Source organism: Leptosomus discolor, chromosome 1 (assembly GCF_034619465.1).
Source record: "Leptosomus discolor isolate bLepDis1 chromosome 1, bLepDis1.hap2, whole genome shotgun sequence".
Taxonomy (NCBI): domain Eukaryota; kingdom Metazoa; phylum Chordata; class Aves; order Leptosomiformes; family Leptosomidae; genus Leptosomus; species Leptosomus discolor.
This window is the reverse complement of record NC_141391.1, coordinates 130,659,063-130,675,894: the sequence shown is the minus strand read 5'-3', so window position 1 is coordinate 130,675,894 and position 16,832 is coordinate 130,659,063. Positions and strand designations below refer to the sequence as shown.

The 16,832-nt window shown below is 44.6% G+C and overlaps 2 protein-coding genes across 3 annotated transcripts in view; one reads left to right on the top strand and one right to left on the bottom strand.

The window, feature by feature from the left end:
• Positions 1–705, top strand: part of POLQ (DNA polymerase theta) — a 53,372-nt gene extending 52,667 nt beyond the window's left edge. The window contains exon 29 of the mRNA XM_086464607.1: positions 592–705. Within this exon, the coding sequence (XP_086320733.1) occupies positions 592–705 (114 nt within the window). The remainder of the gene's footprint in view (positions 1–591) is intronic.
• Positions 706–8,463: 7,758 nt separating this feature from the next.
• Positions 8,464–16,832, bottom strand: part of STXBP5L (syntaxin binding protein 5L) — a 205,773-nt gene continuing 197,404 nt past the window's right edge. For both annotated transcript variants that reach the window (XM_086464591.1, XM_086464596.1), the window contains 6 exons: positions 15,058–15,297; positions 13,733–14,093; positions 12,582–12,747; positions 10,158–10,269; positions 9,559–9,779; positions 8,464–8,505 (listed from right to left, as the gene is read on the bottom strand). In XM_086464591.1, coding sequence (XP_086320717.1) covers positions 8,464–8,505; positions 9,559–9,779; positions 10,158–10,269; positions 12,582–12,747; positions 13,733–14,093; positions 15,058–15,297 — 1,142 coding nt within the window. The remainder of the gene's footprint in view (positions 8,506–9,558; positions 9,780–10,157; positions 10,270–12,581; positions 12,748–13,732; positions 14,094–15,057; positions 15,298–16,832) is intronic.

Below are 16,832 nucleotides of genomic sequence, written 5' to 3'. Positions count from 1 at the left end.
GAAATGAATGTTTTCTTAGGAATACTTTTGAAGGGCAGCAAACATTGGAGTTGCCTCAACAAAATAGTGAGGGGGAACCTGGGCGGTATTTCTAGCACCGGCATTGAACGTGATCCACTTTCCCAGAGATTTGTGTTTTGTGTTTCACAGAGTGCCCCTTGTGCCGACACAGCGACGAGGAACGCGGGTCTTTGCCTCTGGTGTGTTTGTTTTGTGTCTTGCTTTCAGTACATGGAAATTTTCAGAGCAGACTCCACAAAACACTTAGAATTGTGCAGCTGGGTGAAAGTGGAGACTCTGCAGGACTCTCAAGTGTTTAATGGAATCTTAATCTCGCCTCTCGTCTAAGTAGTCTTAAACAGCACGGAACCAGTCACAACTCGGTGCTGCGTAAAGCATTGCTGGCTTTGTACAGTTTCTCCATTCGTGAACCCTAATCAGGATTAAAATGTTTGGTTGCATTTCCATCGGTGGTAAGTCAGCGCAAATAAAGGCAGGAGAGGGTTCCAGGTGTCCGGCCACCCCAGCTGCTGGCAGAAAGGCGGAGCACTGAAGCTATGTGTGCGCCTGATGTTCGGTGTTTTTTTGTAGGTCGCTCAGATCGTCAAGCACGAGATGGAAAACGCCGTCAAACTCTCGGTGAAACTGAACGTTAAAGTGAAAATTGGACCTAGCTGGGGAGACCTGCAGGACCTGGAGCTCTGATGTGAAACGCAGCTTTCCTGCGTGTGGTGAGGCGGGAAGGCACCACGGGCAGGGCAAGGGCCTGCGAGAGACCTGCGGGTGGCGTGATCCTCCTGTCCTGTCTTTCTACAGACGCCGTTGCAAGCTGCCCTCTGAAATGCTTGGTGGGAGCTGGTCTGAATTCACCAAGCCAAACCCTTCAAAGCCTGGCCAGCGCAGCGAAGCATGTTTACAGAACTGCGAAATGATTCATTTCGAAAAGCACAGTATTTAAATGAATTCTGTTAAAATAAGCTTGATCTTGTAATTTAAAAAAAATCCCAAAGCCTAATGAATTTGTTACATATTAAATGAGCTGGATTATTGTATTAAAAAGGCATGAAGATAATTTGGTGGTTCTTGTGTGTAATTGTGTCTAGGACAAAAAAAAAGAAAAGTCATTTTGTTTGCACTTTGTGTTGAATTTTGCAGGCCTCTGCTAGGATCGCTTTGTACTGAATTCTGCTGCTGATATTCAGGTGCCAAAATGGCTTTACAGCTGGCTGGATTTCTCCATCCCTGTGATCAGGCAGAAAGTTTTTCTGGGAGTTTTGGCTTGTCAAGCTGAGCTGGTCCTGAGGGTGACTTGGGTCAGCTGCCAGGATCAGACGCTTCAAAAGAGGAGGCAAGGAAGGAGCTCGCAGGGAATTAATCCACCTCTGGTGTTGCTCTCCTCACTGGTACCTTCTGGTCTGTCTAAACCTCACATCACATGGTTTCGTTTCCCTTTCAGATGGTTGCAGTGGTTATACAAGTTCAGCTGGTTTTGTTAACTTCATACAATGACTGGCCTTGGATTCTGTTATTTTCGTCATGTAGCCCTTGTATGATACAAGAAAGGGAGGACAGGTGCCTCCCGTCATCTTTATGCATCTAATTATTTTATCATGTCTTTCTTCTGCAGTTCCTCCCTAATGTAAGCAATCTCTGTCTTTCCATTCTTGCCTCCTGTGAGAAATTCTCAAGCCCCTAATTATTCTTTCATTTTCTGACCTTCTGCCAGCTCCTTTTTAAGAAGCGTGCTTTTGAAGTTGCCTTTATAGCCCGATCTGAGAGGATGCATGCTTGGCTTTCAACAGCCTGGTAGCGTGCTTGAGCTTGTTAACTTCAAATGCGGCGCTGTTGGCGCGGCTGTTATCCTGACATCAGAAGTACCCGGCACTGAGGTTTTGAGAGCATGGTGAGTCTTCAAAGAGTTAACAGGGCCTGCGTACAAAAGGCCGGGTCCTGGACTCTGATCCACCACCTGCCTGTTGTGCAGCAACACGGGCACGTGGTATCGAGTCAAAGCCCCGGGTGAGGATGCCTTGACTGACTTCCTCAGCACCCACTTGGCCTTCTTTCCCGCTTTGTGTGTCGCTTTATGTTGAGATTTTTTTTTTTGTTTCCTTCCTGCCTGCTTTGTGCCACATCTGTCACCTGAAGGCTGAGCTCTAGATCCACAGCATTCAGGTGATAAACAGTTGTTTCTTTTCTTAGGTTATTAAAGCTTTTGTTATTAACAGATCCGCGCCTCGGCACCCTGCTGTTCTGGCCATTTGTGTGCTCTGCCTGTGAAGGTGCGGGGTTGGACTTGTGATCAGTTCCCATGGCCTAATGATTTCCTGTTCCCGGGTGTCATGCGGTGACACACCTGTGCTGTATTTCAGGCCTCACCAGAGCTGCTGTAATTTGAGTTGCTTGTGCTTTGGCACTGTACGACATTCCCCCCTGCGTACTGCCTTCAGAGTTTCAGAAGGCTGGATCTCACGCCCGTTTCCCGACAAGCTCTCTAGACAGGGGTGATGCTGATCAATAAGGGGATTGACACAGAACTAAGCGTATTTTGCTAAACAAGCTCAGCGATGTCATTTTAATTAAGCAGTAATTTGAAGCAAATGAGAAGATAAAAGGTGGCCACTGCTCTGTGAGCGAGGCAGCTGTGGTGTTTGAGTCATGATGTTAGAACTGGCTCTGAGCTGCTGCCTGATTGCTGCTATTTACATTCCTTAATTCTGATTAGACTTTAACTATTAGTGAGGCTAAGCAGGGGGAGCAGAAGAGGGCTTAGGTCAGGTAAGCGGAGGCGCTGCTTAGAACTGTGCAGAAGAGGATACCTGTTATTTTCTGAAGTTGGTAGGAGGAGGTTGGCTGCTTGCATTACTTATTTTTTGCTTGTGGGCCCCTCTTCCCCCACCTTTGGTGGGCTGAGGCCTGTATTTAGTTGGGAACTGGGCCGTTTTTGTGGTTCAGGACCCAATAACCAGAGCGCGGGTTACCCCCTGTCTCCTTGTAGATAAGGCAGGATGCGTCTGATTGTGCTCACGCCCTGTTCCTCAGCTCATTTTGTGTGTTGCTCTCTTTGCAGTCTCCACTCTTGCCTCCTATTTGTTGGTGCTGTGGATCAACTCAATCCTGTCCTTGGTGAGTGCCCTTAAATGAGCTCTCTTCTGAGATTTCAGCTTGGAGGTGACTGCTTTCCACCTGAAGTGGAAGTGAGGTGAAGGGCGCTCTCAGGCAGCTGGGAAGCCCAGGTAACAAGGGTGATGTTCCTGGAGGCTGGTATGGCGACTGCGAGCGCCATGTGAGCTCCCTGCAGAAAAGCACGGGAACATTAGCTGGGGGTCCAGGTTTTGTCCCCAGGTGAGCTGCTGGAGGAAGGGCGGTGGCCATCCCCACCCTAGCAATGACCGTGGCTGCGTTTTCCGTACTCTGAGTGAGTGAGTGTTGTAAAATCCAGCCAAAGGCTTTAGGTAAACCGTGCACCTTTGAAATACTGTAAAGACTCTAGGAGTAAAGGGGAAAAAAAAAAAAAAAATCATCTACACAAACTAATATCAATTCTTTCCTTTATTTTCTTTCCTTCTTTTTTTTTTGGTTGTTACTGGGGACTCGAAACAGCCTCAGTTAAAGATGCCTTAATTTTCCTTTTGTGACACTGATTTAGGAGACCTGTGGAAACAGGACATGGTTAGCGCAGGAGTGTGTGGTTCACTCCAGATTAGCCTTAGTTCTGAGACACAGGTAATGACTCGTTAACAAACCCTACATGTGTTCTTGTCCACATTTCCTTGACACTGAATCTGAATATTTGTTGCTATTTAAAAAAGTACAATGTTTGATTTTTTGATTTAATCACAAAACAAAGCACATGAATGGAAACACTCATTTACGTGACTATTGCTTATACACCTAAGATGACAAGTTGACTACAAATGGCCACACGTAGTTCCTTAATGAGAGAGAGTGTGTTCTTACTAAGACCATACCAAGGCAAAAAAACCCATTCAAAACTGAAATATCCTGTGCTTGAATTCACCTTCAGGTTATGGAAAGGGATGTATGGGGGGGCTGAGTATTTAATGGGCATAATGAACTGAAATCTGGCTTTTTGCCTGTGTTACCATATGTAGTTTATAAATGGAGGAGTCCTGAGGTTGAACACAGCTCTTATATAAGCTGCAGAGTTTTCTTCACTTCTTAAATTGTATACTGAAAAAAATGTTTTTGTGTGCACACTTTCATTACAATGCATGCGTTGTGGTGTGAAAGGGCTTCTGTAAAAGGACTGTATAAACTGCTTTAGAGAATTGCTATATGGGATAATTTTATACAGTATGTGTAGCAAATTGAGTATTTCTGTTAAATATTTGTGTAAGAAACTATATTCTGGTAATATAGGGTATATCTAACTGATGTTCATAGTTAAACTGTAAAAAAAAAATTTAGAAAATAAGTCATTATACAAAACAAAATCTTGATTCTCAAATTTTCCTTTATCTTGTCTTTTCATTCAAGATTTGAAGCTGAAGTTAAAACTCTAGGAATGGATTTTTTTTTTTTTTTTTTTTTTTTAATAAAAGAGCTTTTACTTCATTGAAGACTTCCCAACTCTGAAAACATAGAAATAATCCGATTTCATGTATTTTCTCAGTATACTCCATCTACAGCTCTATGTGTAAGGTTAAGCACACCTGGTCAAACCCTGAGCAGGGTGTGTGCTGTTGGAAGTTGTGTGTGTCTGGTTTTGGATGTGGTTGAGATAGAGAGTTCCTGTAAAGGAGAATGTGAGGGAACGGGGCATCCAAATGAACAAAAAGCATTTTAAATTGAACTATTAATTCCAGCTGATCTGGTCTGTTGTAATTGAGGATGGCGATGTTGAAGATACGGCTAAGTTTAGGGTTTTGCTTGAGGTGGTGCTGTCTCAGTGGGAAAGGTGAAAGCACGTGATTTCAACATCCAGCAACAGCTACTGTCCTCAGTTTCCTTACAGCAAGTCAAGTCAGACGCTGTGCTCGTTGCTCGGAACGCTGCAGCTTTATGCCTTTCACGAACAGCCTTCCGCAGCATTCGGGTCAGGCCTTTCAAAAATCCCACACTCCCTCTCATTTCACAATAAATCAACCAGGCAAGAGTTTTTCCTCCCTCATTGAAGTTTTAAAGTGAAGTTTTTCTCCCACATACATGGTAAATCTTGATAGAAAGCATTTAACAGTGTGCACTAACAAACTTATACAACATATACATTACATATATATATTTATATATATAGAATGTTCTATATACAAACATATACAACTTTTTAGATCTCTACAGACTACAAGAAAATTGATAATTATAGTCACAAGTGGTGAACTTAACAGAAATAGTAATTTGTAACTGTCTGGAAATATGTAAAATATGTAAGAGTGGAAAGCAAGATACAGCTGTGACCTGATGGGGAGTACTAGAGAAAAGTTGCTTAAAAGTTAAGCATTAAAAACTGTAAGTTTGAGGGCTGCTAGGTTCTTATCTCTCTGTTGCATAAAAATGGAAATCTACTGGCAGGTTTTTCCCCTGGTGTTAAGCTAGAGACTGTTGGCAGCCAGAGTCAGTCAGGCATTGTGTAAAAGACTTGAAGCTGCTTTTCTCTCTGGGTATGCTGTAGTGATTAGCAATTAAAAGTGGCTCTTAAATTTTTACATGTGATTCTCAAATGAGCAAGCAGGCTCTAGCTCCAGCCTGAAGACATTTCCACTGAAATCAAGGTAATGGGGATCTTTGCAATATTAGCCACCCACATGAGGTACAGCTGAAAACTTAGGCAGAACCGGTAGCTTCCTTGTCATCAGAGTGAACCAGCTGCTGCCCGAGCACCACGCACTACAGCTCGCCTGGGCTGTGTTCTTAAAGGCTGACTTGTTACACCAGTTCACAGTGGAAACTGGCCCCGTAGCCTGTGGGTACAGGTGCCACGCTGGAACTGGTAATGGCCTTTCCATCTGCACTGGGTCAGCACAGAAGCGAGCGTAGAGCTGGGCACAGAGCAAACACTGGTGGGGCGGCCTTGGCTTGGTGTTAGTGCAGACTGCTTCGCTTCTCTGTAAAAGCAGAGAAGGAGGAAGAATGAGGGCTAGCGAGTTGGTGGAAGGGTTTGAATGATCTGCTACCCTGAATGGTTTTGTTGTCCAGAGACTAGTGGTTTTGGAGTGTAGGCCCAGAGCACAGGCAGAGTGAATATACATTTAAGCAGAAAATAGAATTGCTATAATGTTGTTCTCATTTATTTCTCACTTTAGATGCCTGGTTACAGTGGTGCTTCCTTACACACGCAAGTGGCCAGTTCTGTGACCTGTCTGCTGGCAGGAGTTCCTCAACCCATTCCTGTTGACATCAGAGAGGTGAGTTTGCACAGAGACAGACGTCCTCTCGGCTCACAGACAACTCCAGTTCCTCAGCTCTCAGCAGAAACCCAGGCATTGCTTGGGCTTTGACCTTCTTCCCAACAAGTTTCTACAGTTCTCATAATTACAGAGCAGTTTCTCCTGTGACAGAGGGGAACTTGAGTCTCATTCCCAGTTGAGCTAGGCCTGTCAGGGGCATCGTTTTGATTTTGCCCACAGAGAAACGTAAAAATCCTATAAAGCATGAAATTCCTTTTGTGCTGCAACGTGAATTTAAAACTTAACACCTCAACTGTGTTCCAGCCCTTTATGTTGTGCAGCTGGGCTGAAAGTGAAGCCAGCCTTCTGGACTGCACAATTTCCTGGACTCTGTTTTATTGTAAGAAAAGGAAGGAAATGAGAGATCATCTGAAAACTGGGAAGATTTAAATACCAGTGAAGTTAAAGTCTAGTTAGGAAGGGGATGCTGCCTGTCTGCATCAGTGTCCGTCAGGATGCCTTGAATGGACAGAGACTGTCATTCTTCTCGTATAGAAAATTTTTAAATGCCACTTTTCCACCTTTTCCTCGCTTTCCTTTTCTAATTTGAAACTATGTCCAGGCACATGAAAACAAGCCTTCAGTGCCTTGTTTCCAAGCTAGTCTCGGAAAAATGCCTAACTTAACAGTTGACCTGTGTAGCGGTGAGGCGCTCATAGGCTCCCGTGGCTGCAGCACACTCATGGACTAGGGATCTATTTCCCTAGACAGGTCACAAGTTCTACTCACTGCTGTCTTCTGTAGCTGCAGGTTGGAGAGTTTTCGGCAGAGTTCACTGCAGAAACCAAACAAGTCGTGCTCAAGCAGAAGCAAATTACTCTTAGCAGCTTGAGCAGAAAATCAATTGCCACGCACCCGGAGTGTCATTTTTTTATATGTGCCAATTCAGCGCCATGTGTTGACAATTGTTTTTCGCGCTCCTCCCCTGGCCCATCCGTTTAGTCTTGCTGCTGTGAGCTCTCTCCCTCAGCTTTAGGGGGGTTACCGTACAGTTTCCTTAGCATAATTTCAACTGACCACTTAAAAACGGTTGCTCTGCAAGCTTCTAAGCAGCTTCTGGGAGCAGAATTGGACAGGACTCTCCAACTTGTAGCCCTTTGGTTTCCCATCTTGCCTTTCCCATCTTGAAGAAGCGATTTCCTCAGCTGGTTATCTGTTCCTGCTACTGAGAAATAAGGCAAGCGATACGGACACCGTGGGGACGAAAAATGCCGCAGCCCCTTCAAGGACAACTGAGATGAATCTAGAGCACATTTTAAAAAGCACAGATAAGGATGACATGTCATGTGCTCGGAATTGCAAATGAACCATCTATGCTCGTGTTTTAATGACATTTCAGAGAGTGCCTGTCTAGCTGCTTGAAAAATCTGTAAATTTGGGGCATAGAATTTTGAAGTTATTTGTTCTTCTGGTAGAAGTTAAACAGCACTGATTTCAAGCAATGTTTTTCAAGGGAAATAAATAGCAGATAAGAAACGCAGCTCAACTAATTTTTATGTTGAGAATGGTAGCAAACATGCTTGAAATGTACTGGCTTTCTATAATGTCACTTTTAAAAAATAAAGATTTTTGCCATTTAAGGTTTTTTTTTTTGCTCAGAATAGAAATAAATCCCATTTTTCTTCGGTCACAACATGCTTTCTTTTTCTCTTTTTTTTTTTTTTTTTTTTTTTAAGATGTCAATTAGTCATGCAAAGTTTTATAAGTGCATTAACATTCGAGTTTGTACAGAATATTTTTAACCAGACGCACTCCCCACAGTTCATACCTACAGCTTCTGAAAAACTACATGCCACAGTGATGGTTGAGTTCCTTTTGGAAAAAAATTGGCTACTACATGAGCCAGCTGTTGGAGTAAGACCCCCATGATTCTAGCTTCCGTCTCATGGCCTGTACAATTTCTCCTTGACTCCCGCTGTGATTAATCCAATAATAGTTAACAGGAAAACATCTTCTAGGAGAAGAAACTGTCTCTGGCCAGTGACTTGTAGATTTGGGAACGAACGTTGCTTCCCTGAACAGTGTTCTTAAAGCCATGAGCAGCTTCTTTGAAAGTCTAAAACTGGTACCACTTTTTGTCCTTGTATTTCAGCATCACCTACAGAAATGGGACACAAACAGACAGATATAAACCACTGCTCTGCATATGAAATGTCACACATGACCTAGGCCTATTAACTGTTACAAACTTCATAAGTAAAAAAAAAAAGAGCAATGCGGTGCTTTACTAACAGTGACATCAGGTCTTGACTCCACTGAGACCTTGTTCTTAATTTCATAACTGTTATTTAATAAAAATAAAAAAAAAATAGTTACCTGCTATTGCTGTTCATTAAAAGCTTTTTCCTGAGGAGCTTTAGCTACTTTTCTTCTGCAAAATGTACAGAGGTATGGGAATAACCAGGAACTTGCTTTTTACTCCTCTAGAAAGAAGCTTATCTATGGAGCGTAGTAGATATGCCCTGAATATATGCACTTCTTGCATTTCAGTGCATTCACACTTCAAAGCCAATAAAAATGTGAAAGTCTTGTCCAGAGATGATGTGATGCATGTTAAACAAAAAACATGCATTTGGGGAAGTATTCTTTAATGCTTTATCTTCGAGGAAAAGCACTGTAGTTGTCTCCCAGGCTTAACAGCGTGGGATGGAAGAGCTTTCCATTCCAGCTCTAAGCAGAGAAGCTGTCTATTCCAGGCAAGCCCCATTCTATGTAACTGTATCAGTGTTGTGCTAGAAATGTTCTCCTTTTCTTCCCAGTAAGATCTGTAAAGGTTCCTGTATACACATCCACCTACCTGTTTTCTGCCCTACTGCATTGACGTGCTGCACTAAGTGGCTTAAAGAAAATATTCATAATGAATTAGTGAGAAAGGTGAGAAATGAGAAGTGCCGTGTTCTAAATTCAGAGGCTAACAATGGATGCTCATTTATGAAAGCACAAAAGGAAGGGCTGTGCGGTGGAAGTTTATTTGCGGCATTCTCGTCGTTTGGGAGCAGGAAAAATGGCGTGTCGCTTAACCTGAGTACAGCTAAACCAACGCGACTGGGCAAATGGGGAGAACTGCACTTGGCTTTCCCAAAGGGAAGCAAAGGCTCAGTTGCAGGATTGGCAGTTACTAGTTCCGGGTGTGTGGTGCCAGGGCACCTACCTCGTGTGCGTGTTTGGAAAATGCCTCTGCACTGGCCATCATGCTCGCAGTCCTTTCATCCAGCTCGCCCAGTTTCTGGCCTCTCTCATCAAGGGCAATGCGTGCACGAGTCAAGTCCCCAATGACTCCTCCTGCGGCTCCTCTCACGCCTTCAATTCCACCTGATCCAGGGATGTGCTGGGCGAGACTGCGAGAGGCTTTTCCTGCCGTGGCCTCACCAACTGCAAGGGAGAAATGGACAGACAGACGGGAGTGAGTTCCTGGCTGTGCCTCTGTCAGTGCTTCTCGTCCCTGAGCTGCAGCCTCGCAGTGGTGATGCCGTTTGCTGTGCGGATTGCACGTGTGGAAGCCTTTGCTTTGCGCGCTGGTGCCTCTACGGTGCAGTTGTGGCCTCCCCACCCACAATTGCTCAGAAGAAGCTGCCAAGGTAAAGGAATGATGGAGAGGCAACTGAGGACCCTCCCCTTTCTTCACAACGTCATCTTTATTTTTACATCAGTGATCTAAATCTTGTGTACCACTCCATTCCTAGATGACAAGGACAGGCAATCCCATGAACCGATATCTGCAAAAAAACCCCAACCCAATAAATTACTTACAAAGCTCCTCTCTGTCAAAAGCTTGTCCACTTCCTCCGAAAAGTCCTTTGAGAAAGCCTCTGTTTTGGGCTTCTGGTGTTTCCACAGGAGTAAACAACTCCCCAAGCATGTCCTAGTGAAGTTAGACAAAAATCCGTGTGAAAAATTAGTGAGGTGAAAGCAGTTCTAGATGTTTTCTTTACTCGCATTAGTGAGCCACGTGCATTGGATCTATTTGACTAGTTTTAAAAGAGTCTGTTGTGGGACCAGTACTAAGTACTTAATGTTTGTGTTTCAAGACAGGCAAAAACTTGGGCTAACTAGATTCACCCATGCTTTCAAAGGGACTTGGTTTGTCACTGCCCAGTTTTACATTCATTACCACAGAGAGAAAAAAAAAAAAAAGCAATAGAGAGTGGAAATACCGTAAGATCACATTTTGCTTAAAACCAGCAGAGGCGACACTATAATTGAATAAACAAGTTCTTGTGCGTGATGTATTTTGCTTTAGTGCTTATCCAGATGAGCAGGTCAGTCACTCTCTGTTTTCTCTTTATAGTGTACCTGAGTTCAGTGCTTGCCACCAGCAGTTCAGAGTTTGGTGGATTGTTGTTTGGTTGTTTTTTGTGTTGGTTTTTGGGGGGTTCCCTTCCCCCCCCCCCCCCCCCCCCCCCCCCCCCCCAAATCCCAGCACCTTCCATACAACCTCCCTCCCCATTACTGTGCAAGTTGGCAGTGCCATCAGGAATGCGAAATAAGCAGGGGAAGCGGGGTGTTTAGAATAAAACTGATAAAGCAAGCGTGGAGTCCCAGTAGCATTTGAAACCAGTGAGGCTGTGCGCACCCAGAACGGTTGCTGCCCTGTTGCTCAGCTCCGTGTTTGCTCAGCCAAGCCTCAGCAGGCAGATACAGCTGTTGTGCTGCACAAAGCGCTTCGCTCCTGGCTGGCTGAGTGCTTGGACACGCTGTGACTCACACTTACTGCTCCCCTGCACAGTCAGTCACCCGCTCTGGGGAGAAAAACTACTGCAGCCCTTCGAGCCTAAGCAGGGGCTCTCATGCAGCCTGGCTTTGTTTTCCTAGGTAGCAGGCGATGCTGGGCCATCTGCTTTTTGTACACGTACAATGACTGTGCAAGCCTTTTACTGTCCTCTTTGCACAAAAGCCAAGATATAAGCAGCCACAGGCTGGCAGCACAGAGAAGCAAGGGCTGTTTCCCTTTGGTTGGTTGTTTTATTAACCTTAATAGCATCATACAAGAAATCTAGCTTGTAGCAGCCTCTTGTTGTAGGTCCGTATTCTAAGATACATTGATCAGACCTTTTGAGCATTTTAAAATTGGTTCCCTGCAAAATAATCTCTTCTCCGATGTCAAAAGCTTGTGTGCAATGCCAACTCCTCGCAGTGCTTTTTTCAGGCTTGAGACAGACAGTGCTGTGCTGTGAGTGGAGCAGCTCAGCACATGTTATTCCCCAGGGCATAATGAGTGCTGGCAGGACCATTTCTATCCTAGTTCACTGCTAATTATATAACCTAAAACTTATTCCCCCTCTTTTTTTTCCCTTTTATTAGTCATCTTTCTCCCTGTAACCTCTCACAATTCCTCTTCTTCAGTAAATGACATTTTAATTTGCATTTTCATTGTAAAAAAACCCAACCCAAATCTAACATCGTAAAGACCTTTTGCTTGAAATAAATTATTTTAATTAGACCATTTCTGTAGCTACTGTATTTTAATGTACAATGGGAATATGCTTTCCTCATGTGGAAGAAGGGGAGTACCAATTATTAAAGTGGAAACAAAGGTAAATAATTAAAAAATATATTAAAACAGAGCATATTTTTTTTATACTAACCACACCAGTTTGTCTCATGCTCCCACCTATCTACTGAAAGCTGCAGGTTTTAAGATGTTTTTAGAGTTAAAATAAAAAAATGATAAAAATGTGGGAAGGAAATAATATTTTCACTGAGGTACTTGCTGTGTGGTTGGGCACATGCTGGTACCAACTGCTGTAGCTGCTATCCATTCATAGCTTCCTCTTCTTCCCCTTCAGTCATTTTTAGCAGTTGGTCTTTCGTAGGTAGGATGTTGAGAGAAGCAGGCTGTGAAGGGTCCCATTTGGAGGCAAATCTGCCTCTGCACAGAGCCAGCAGAGGTTGCAGTTGCATGGGGGTGGGCTGTAGGCTCAGGCCAACTGGCACAGGACCAAGGTGACAGTGTCATGAAGAAGTCCAAACAGTGACGGAGCTGCTGACCTCTCTGCTGCTTTGGCATCATTCAGCCAGGGCAAGTGGAGAGGAACACGTCTGTCCTGCTCCCACAGCACAGCCTTCACTTGAAATACTAAAATCTAGTGCTAAAGACGTGGCAATTTACATCCGACAAGTCAGGCCACTGGCCCTCCCACCACAAAGGCACCACAATAAGGGTTTGAACCCTACCTGCAGATTGTCACACATCTCCTGGCTGTACGTGAGGCGCTGAATCTCTGTGGGGGAGCTGAGATACAAAGCTTGCCCTTCGTTAGTGAAACAAAAGGTCCGCGCTATCCTCATGTCTGTCACGGGCAAATAGTTGATGTCCAGCAGCGGGCGAAAGCTGGGCAAGCTGAAGAGAAGCCGACACCAAGGTTAGTCACCAGTTGCCACACATGGTACACCTGTTCTGTGGCTGCACACTAAACCAACATTTAAGTTTATGCTTTTCATAACTGGAATAGTTAAAGTGCAGCTCTAAGCTGAAAAATTCTGCCATAAACACACTGCCTTCCCGTCATACCTTGTTTCCTTGCATGGAGAAGTTTCAGCTGCCTTGGCTCAATGACCCTTAGGCCTCTGTTACTGTCTGGATTTGGGATGTGCATGTGACACAGTATGGCCTGTGCCACATGGCTGGGCAGCTTGCAGGGTAAGGCCTGCCCCCAGCTATCGCATGGGCAGCTGTAGGAAATGGCATGACAGGGCCCCGCTTGCAACACGCAGACAAAGGCTCCAGCATCCCCCAGCTTTGCCTTTGCTGTTCTCCAGCTTCTCCTGGTTTGCCATTTTGGATGGCACTTTCCAAAATTTAAGTGGCCTTCTGGCTGGGGAAAGGGCGTGTGGCAAGCCAAGGGCATGACCACAGGGCTGCTGCCCAGTCAGCTCACTGGTGGAGATGACAAGGAAAGGAAACCAGGTGGTCTGAGCGGAAAGTCTTCTGAAACGGCAAGAGTGGGGCTGGCTACTTCACACTAGATAAACAGTACCCTTTCTATGCCTGAGTTTTTCTGTACTCCTCTATACCTGACCTACCATAACTGAGCAAAATTATCAGGGTTTTCTTTTATGACAGTTAAAAATCATCAGCCATCAACTGTCATGGATGGGGGATTACTATGAAATAAAGGAGTTCGCTTTGCTGTGCAGCTGCCTTAACTCCCCATGTGGAGACAGGCCAAGGAACAGGGATGGCAGCGGGCAAGGCAGGGCATTAAATGCACCCACTGGGGAGTGAATGCAGAGCATCAGGCACTCTGGAGCAAACACAAGTGGAATGTGTTGGCACTGTTCCACCTCTTTGCTTAGTTTTGCCACAAGATTAGTTAGATAAGTACCTCAGTGTCATGATGTGCCCATTGGCACAAAAGCACGCCAGACAGACGCTGTTACAGAGGGTGACCACATCTGCTCGCAATAAAAAGGACGTTTCGGTGATGTTGTGGACATAAAGACATGTTTGGGAAGGCAATGAGAAGACTTTGGCTTGTTTTTCTGAACAAATGACTGCAAATTGGTGATCACCCATATCCTGGGAGGAGGAAGGGGAATGCATGACAAGTTTCCTTTTTCTTGTTTTTTCACCATCATCAGCACTGTGTGGGTCCCTCCATACTTCATATGGTGGATGTGTCAATGTCCCCGTGCAGTCCAAGCACGCGAAGGTCAGCACGGCTCCTTTCAGTGTCAGAACTGTTCCTGCAAAATATAATTTCCTCTCACTGGCACTGGCACCACAATTAAACTTCCTGTCAGTACTGCGAACGCGTGCAGCATAGCCAATATTCAGCTTTTGTAAACAGAACAAACAGGTTAATCTAGCTGAGGTGACAAGTCTTCTTTGCTCAGTTCTTCCTGACCACAAAAGAAAGTGAACAAACAGGCTGCCAGTACTGAAAAGGTCTCAGGCAGCCCATATCAAAGAATCAATATAATACATGCTGTTGAATGCCAGAAAGATAGGCTGTTGTTTATCTCTACATTATACCTGTCGGTTATTTATTCCCCAGCAAGTTAAATTGCTCTCCTTAGTCTGGTGACCTTCCAGCATTGTTTTTCTAAACAACCCCAGAGTGGGAAGCCTCTATTCCTGTGCATCCTCCGATTTTTGTCATTATTTCACTTTAAACATACTAAGCGGTATCATACTGCCTCTCCTCAGACCTGACCTCTCTCAGCCCTCTGTTCTCTCTGCCATGCCATCTGTCACTCACTCAGCCAAGGATCTCTCCTGGTACATCAACCTGCCAACATTTTTGTTTCCTTTCCTGAGCTCCCTTCTGCTTCTCTGCAGCTTCCTGATAGTAAGAGAGCCAAACTGTTCACAGCATCCCAGATAGGATTGTGTCAGAGCTGTACACGGGCCTGTAATTTCACAATATGAAGGAACTCTGCTAATTTCCCTTTCCTCGCAGGAAACATGTAACTTTGCCCATGACACAAGGTAATCTTTGAAAATAACACAACCAAAGTGACTCAGTTCATGAAGCTGCGGGTCTCTCACAAGCATCTTTATTTACCTGTGTGCCTTCTGTGTAGTGAGCGACCATTGCTTGATACATGTATTGAGAAATTTCTGCCCAAAAGGCCATACAAAATCATGCAGTTATTCCCCCTGTTGTACCAAGACAAATAATAAACAGGAAAAGAGCTGCACTCTTACCACTTGGTGACACCATGACTGGCTCTGACTGCCGTAAGTCGTCACTAGCAGGCAGATTAAGGGAGAGGATTAAGACCATACCGAGGCCCGTTCCAACCCAGAGACAGGGGGAGACAGCAGAGTCATTCTTTCGGGCAAAGGACTCCATGAAGTACAAAGCAGTAATTGCCTCCTTTGAGTCCCTGTCGATACTAGACACGCTGGAGCTTCGGGAACGGCTGAAGGAGTTTTCCCTATTTTCTGCATAAATAAATACAAGCAAACAGGCATAAGTTGGCAATTCTAGAACAGGTACAAGCCTGCAGCAAATACAAACTACCTGTAGAGTACAGAAAATACAGTTTTCATAACCTGAGCAAACATTCTGATACTAGCACGATACCAGCTTGCTGCCCGTGTATAAATAAGTGTGGAAAATGCTGTCAAACCTCATCAGTTATATCTGCATTAGAAATAGCTGCTTATTATGGAGATTAGCATAGTCTAATTAGAATTTACAACAGCCTTAGCTCAAAGGACTTGTTCTAAATAGCATGAAATAATTTTAGACCCCTACATTACCAATGAATTTAAAATTAATCCATGTGTCTCGTTGCTGCAGGACATGAAGGGAGACGCCATTACCAGCTTCAGAGCACATGTACTTTGCTCTGCTCTTGTTTCCATTTCTAGGACGTTCTAGCACTGCATTCAGAGCCATCGTTTATTGTCAAGCTATTAATAACTGCTCTCTAGGGAAAAGACATCCCAGCATCCAAAACTTCTCAGGGTACAAATCAGCTCTGGCTTCCCAGGAATTGTGGCGAGAAACCCACTCTGCACCCTTGGCAACAACTGCATAGTGAGCCGGCACTGATGGGTTCATCTTTCTGCCTAAGCTTTAGCAGTCAACAGTGAGAGCCAGCTGGAGACAGAGCTGTATTGGCCTCGCTGCAAATACATAGGTACAGAGACACTTTCTGAACTTTTTCAGAGAGAAATAACAACGAACAGGGTCTGACTGCTGTAGGGCTAAAGATCTCTGCTTTGCTTTGCCTGGTGCCAGGCAGGAAGCACAAAGCTGCGTGAGGGAGCTCCTGGCATGAGCAGGAACTGTCAGTGGCAACACGGTGGAGGCTATAAAGCATACTGAAGCTAAAAATTTACTGAAGAGTAAAGGAGCCAGAGGGAAGAAGAGAGTAGGGCTGGCTGCTAGCACAGTCTTTGCAAAACAATTTGCGCCAGTGCTGCTGGCTACCAACCTACAGTCAAAAGATAGGGCTAGATCATTGGAAACCTCATATGCACTTCTGCAACAAGAACAGCTAGGGGACTAGGAGGTTCTGGAGATGGAGAAATAGTTGAAGCTATTGGACCTGAGATAAAAGGCTCACTTCTGAACCTATCATTATGAAGCAGATCTGTGTCTGGTATGAAATAATCCTTATAGCTCCGAAGAGAAGGCTGTCTCTTCAGAGCCAGCAGAAATGTCTAAAAAGAGGAATACTTTCTGCCATGGTTGAAAAATAAAATTAGAAAAGGACTTTCTCACGTAACTCCAACTTAAAACTAGGCTAAGCCTCATATTGTATGTATGGTTCCTGCTCTCCACCAGAAGCAGCAGTTTTGCTGCTGAATCTCTTCCTCAGATAACATTGTGGCATTGTATTCCCCTACCCAGATGACTCAGTTTAAACTGCTGAAATTATCCTCTTCACAGCAGCTACCTGGGAAAGACTGGAGAGAACCACAGCAAAGCACTACAAAGCACCACACCAAGTGTTACTACATATGCT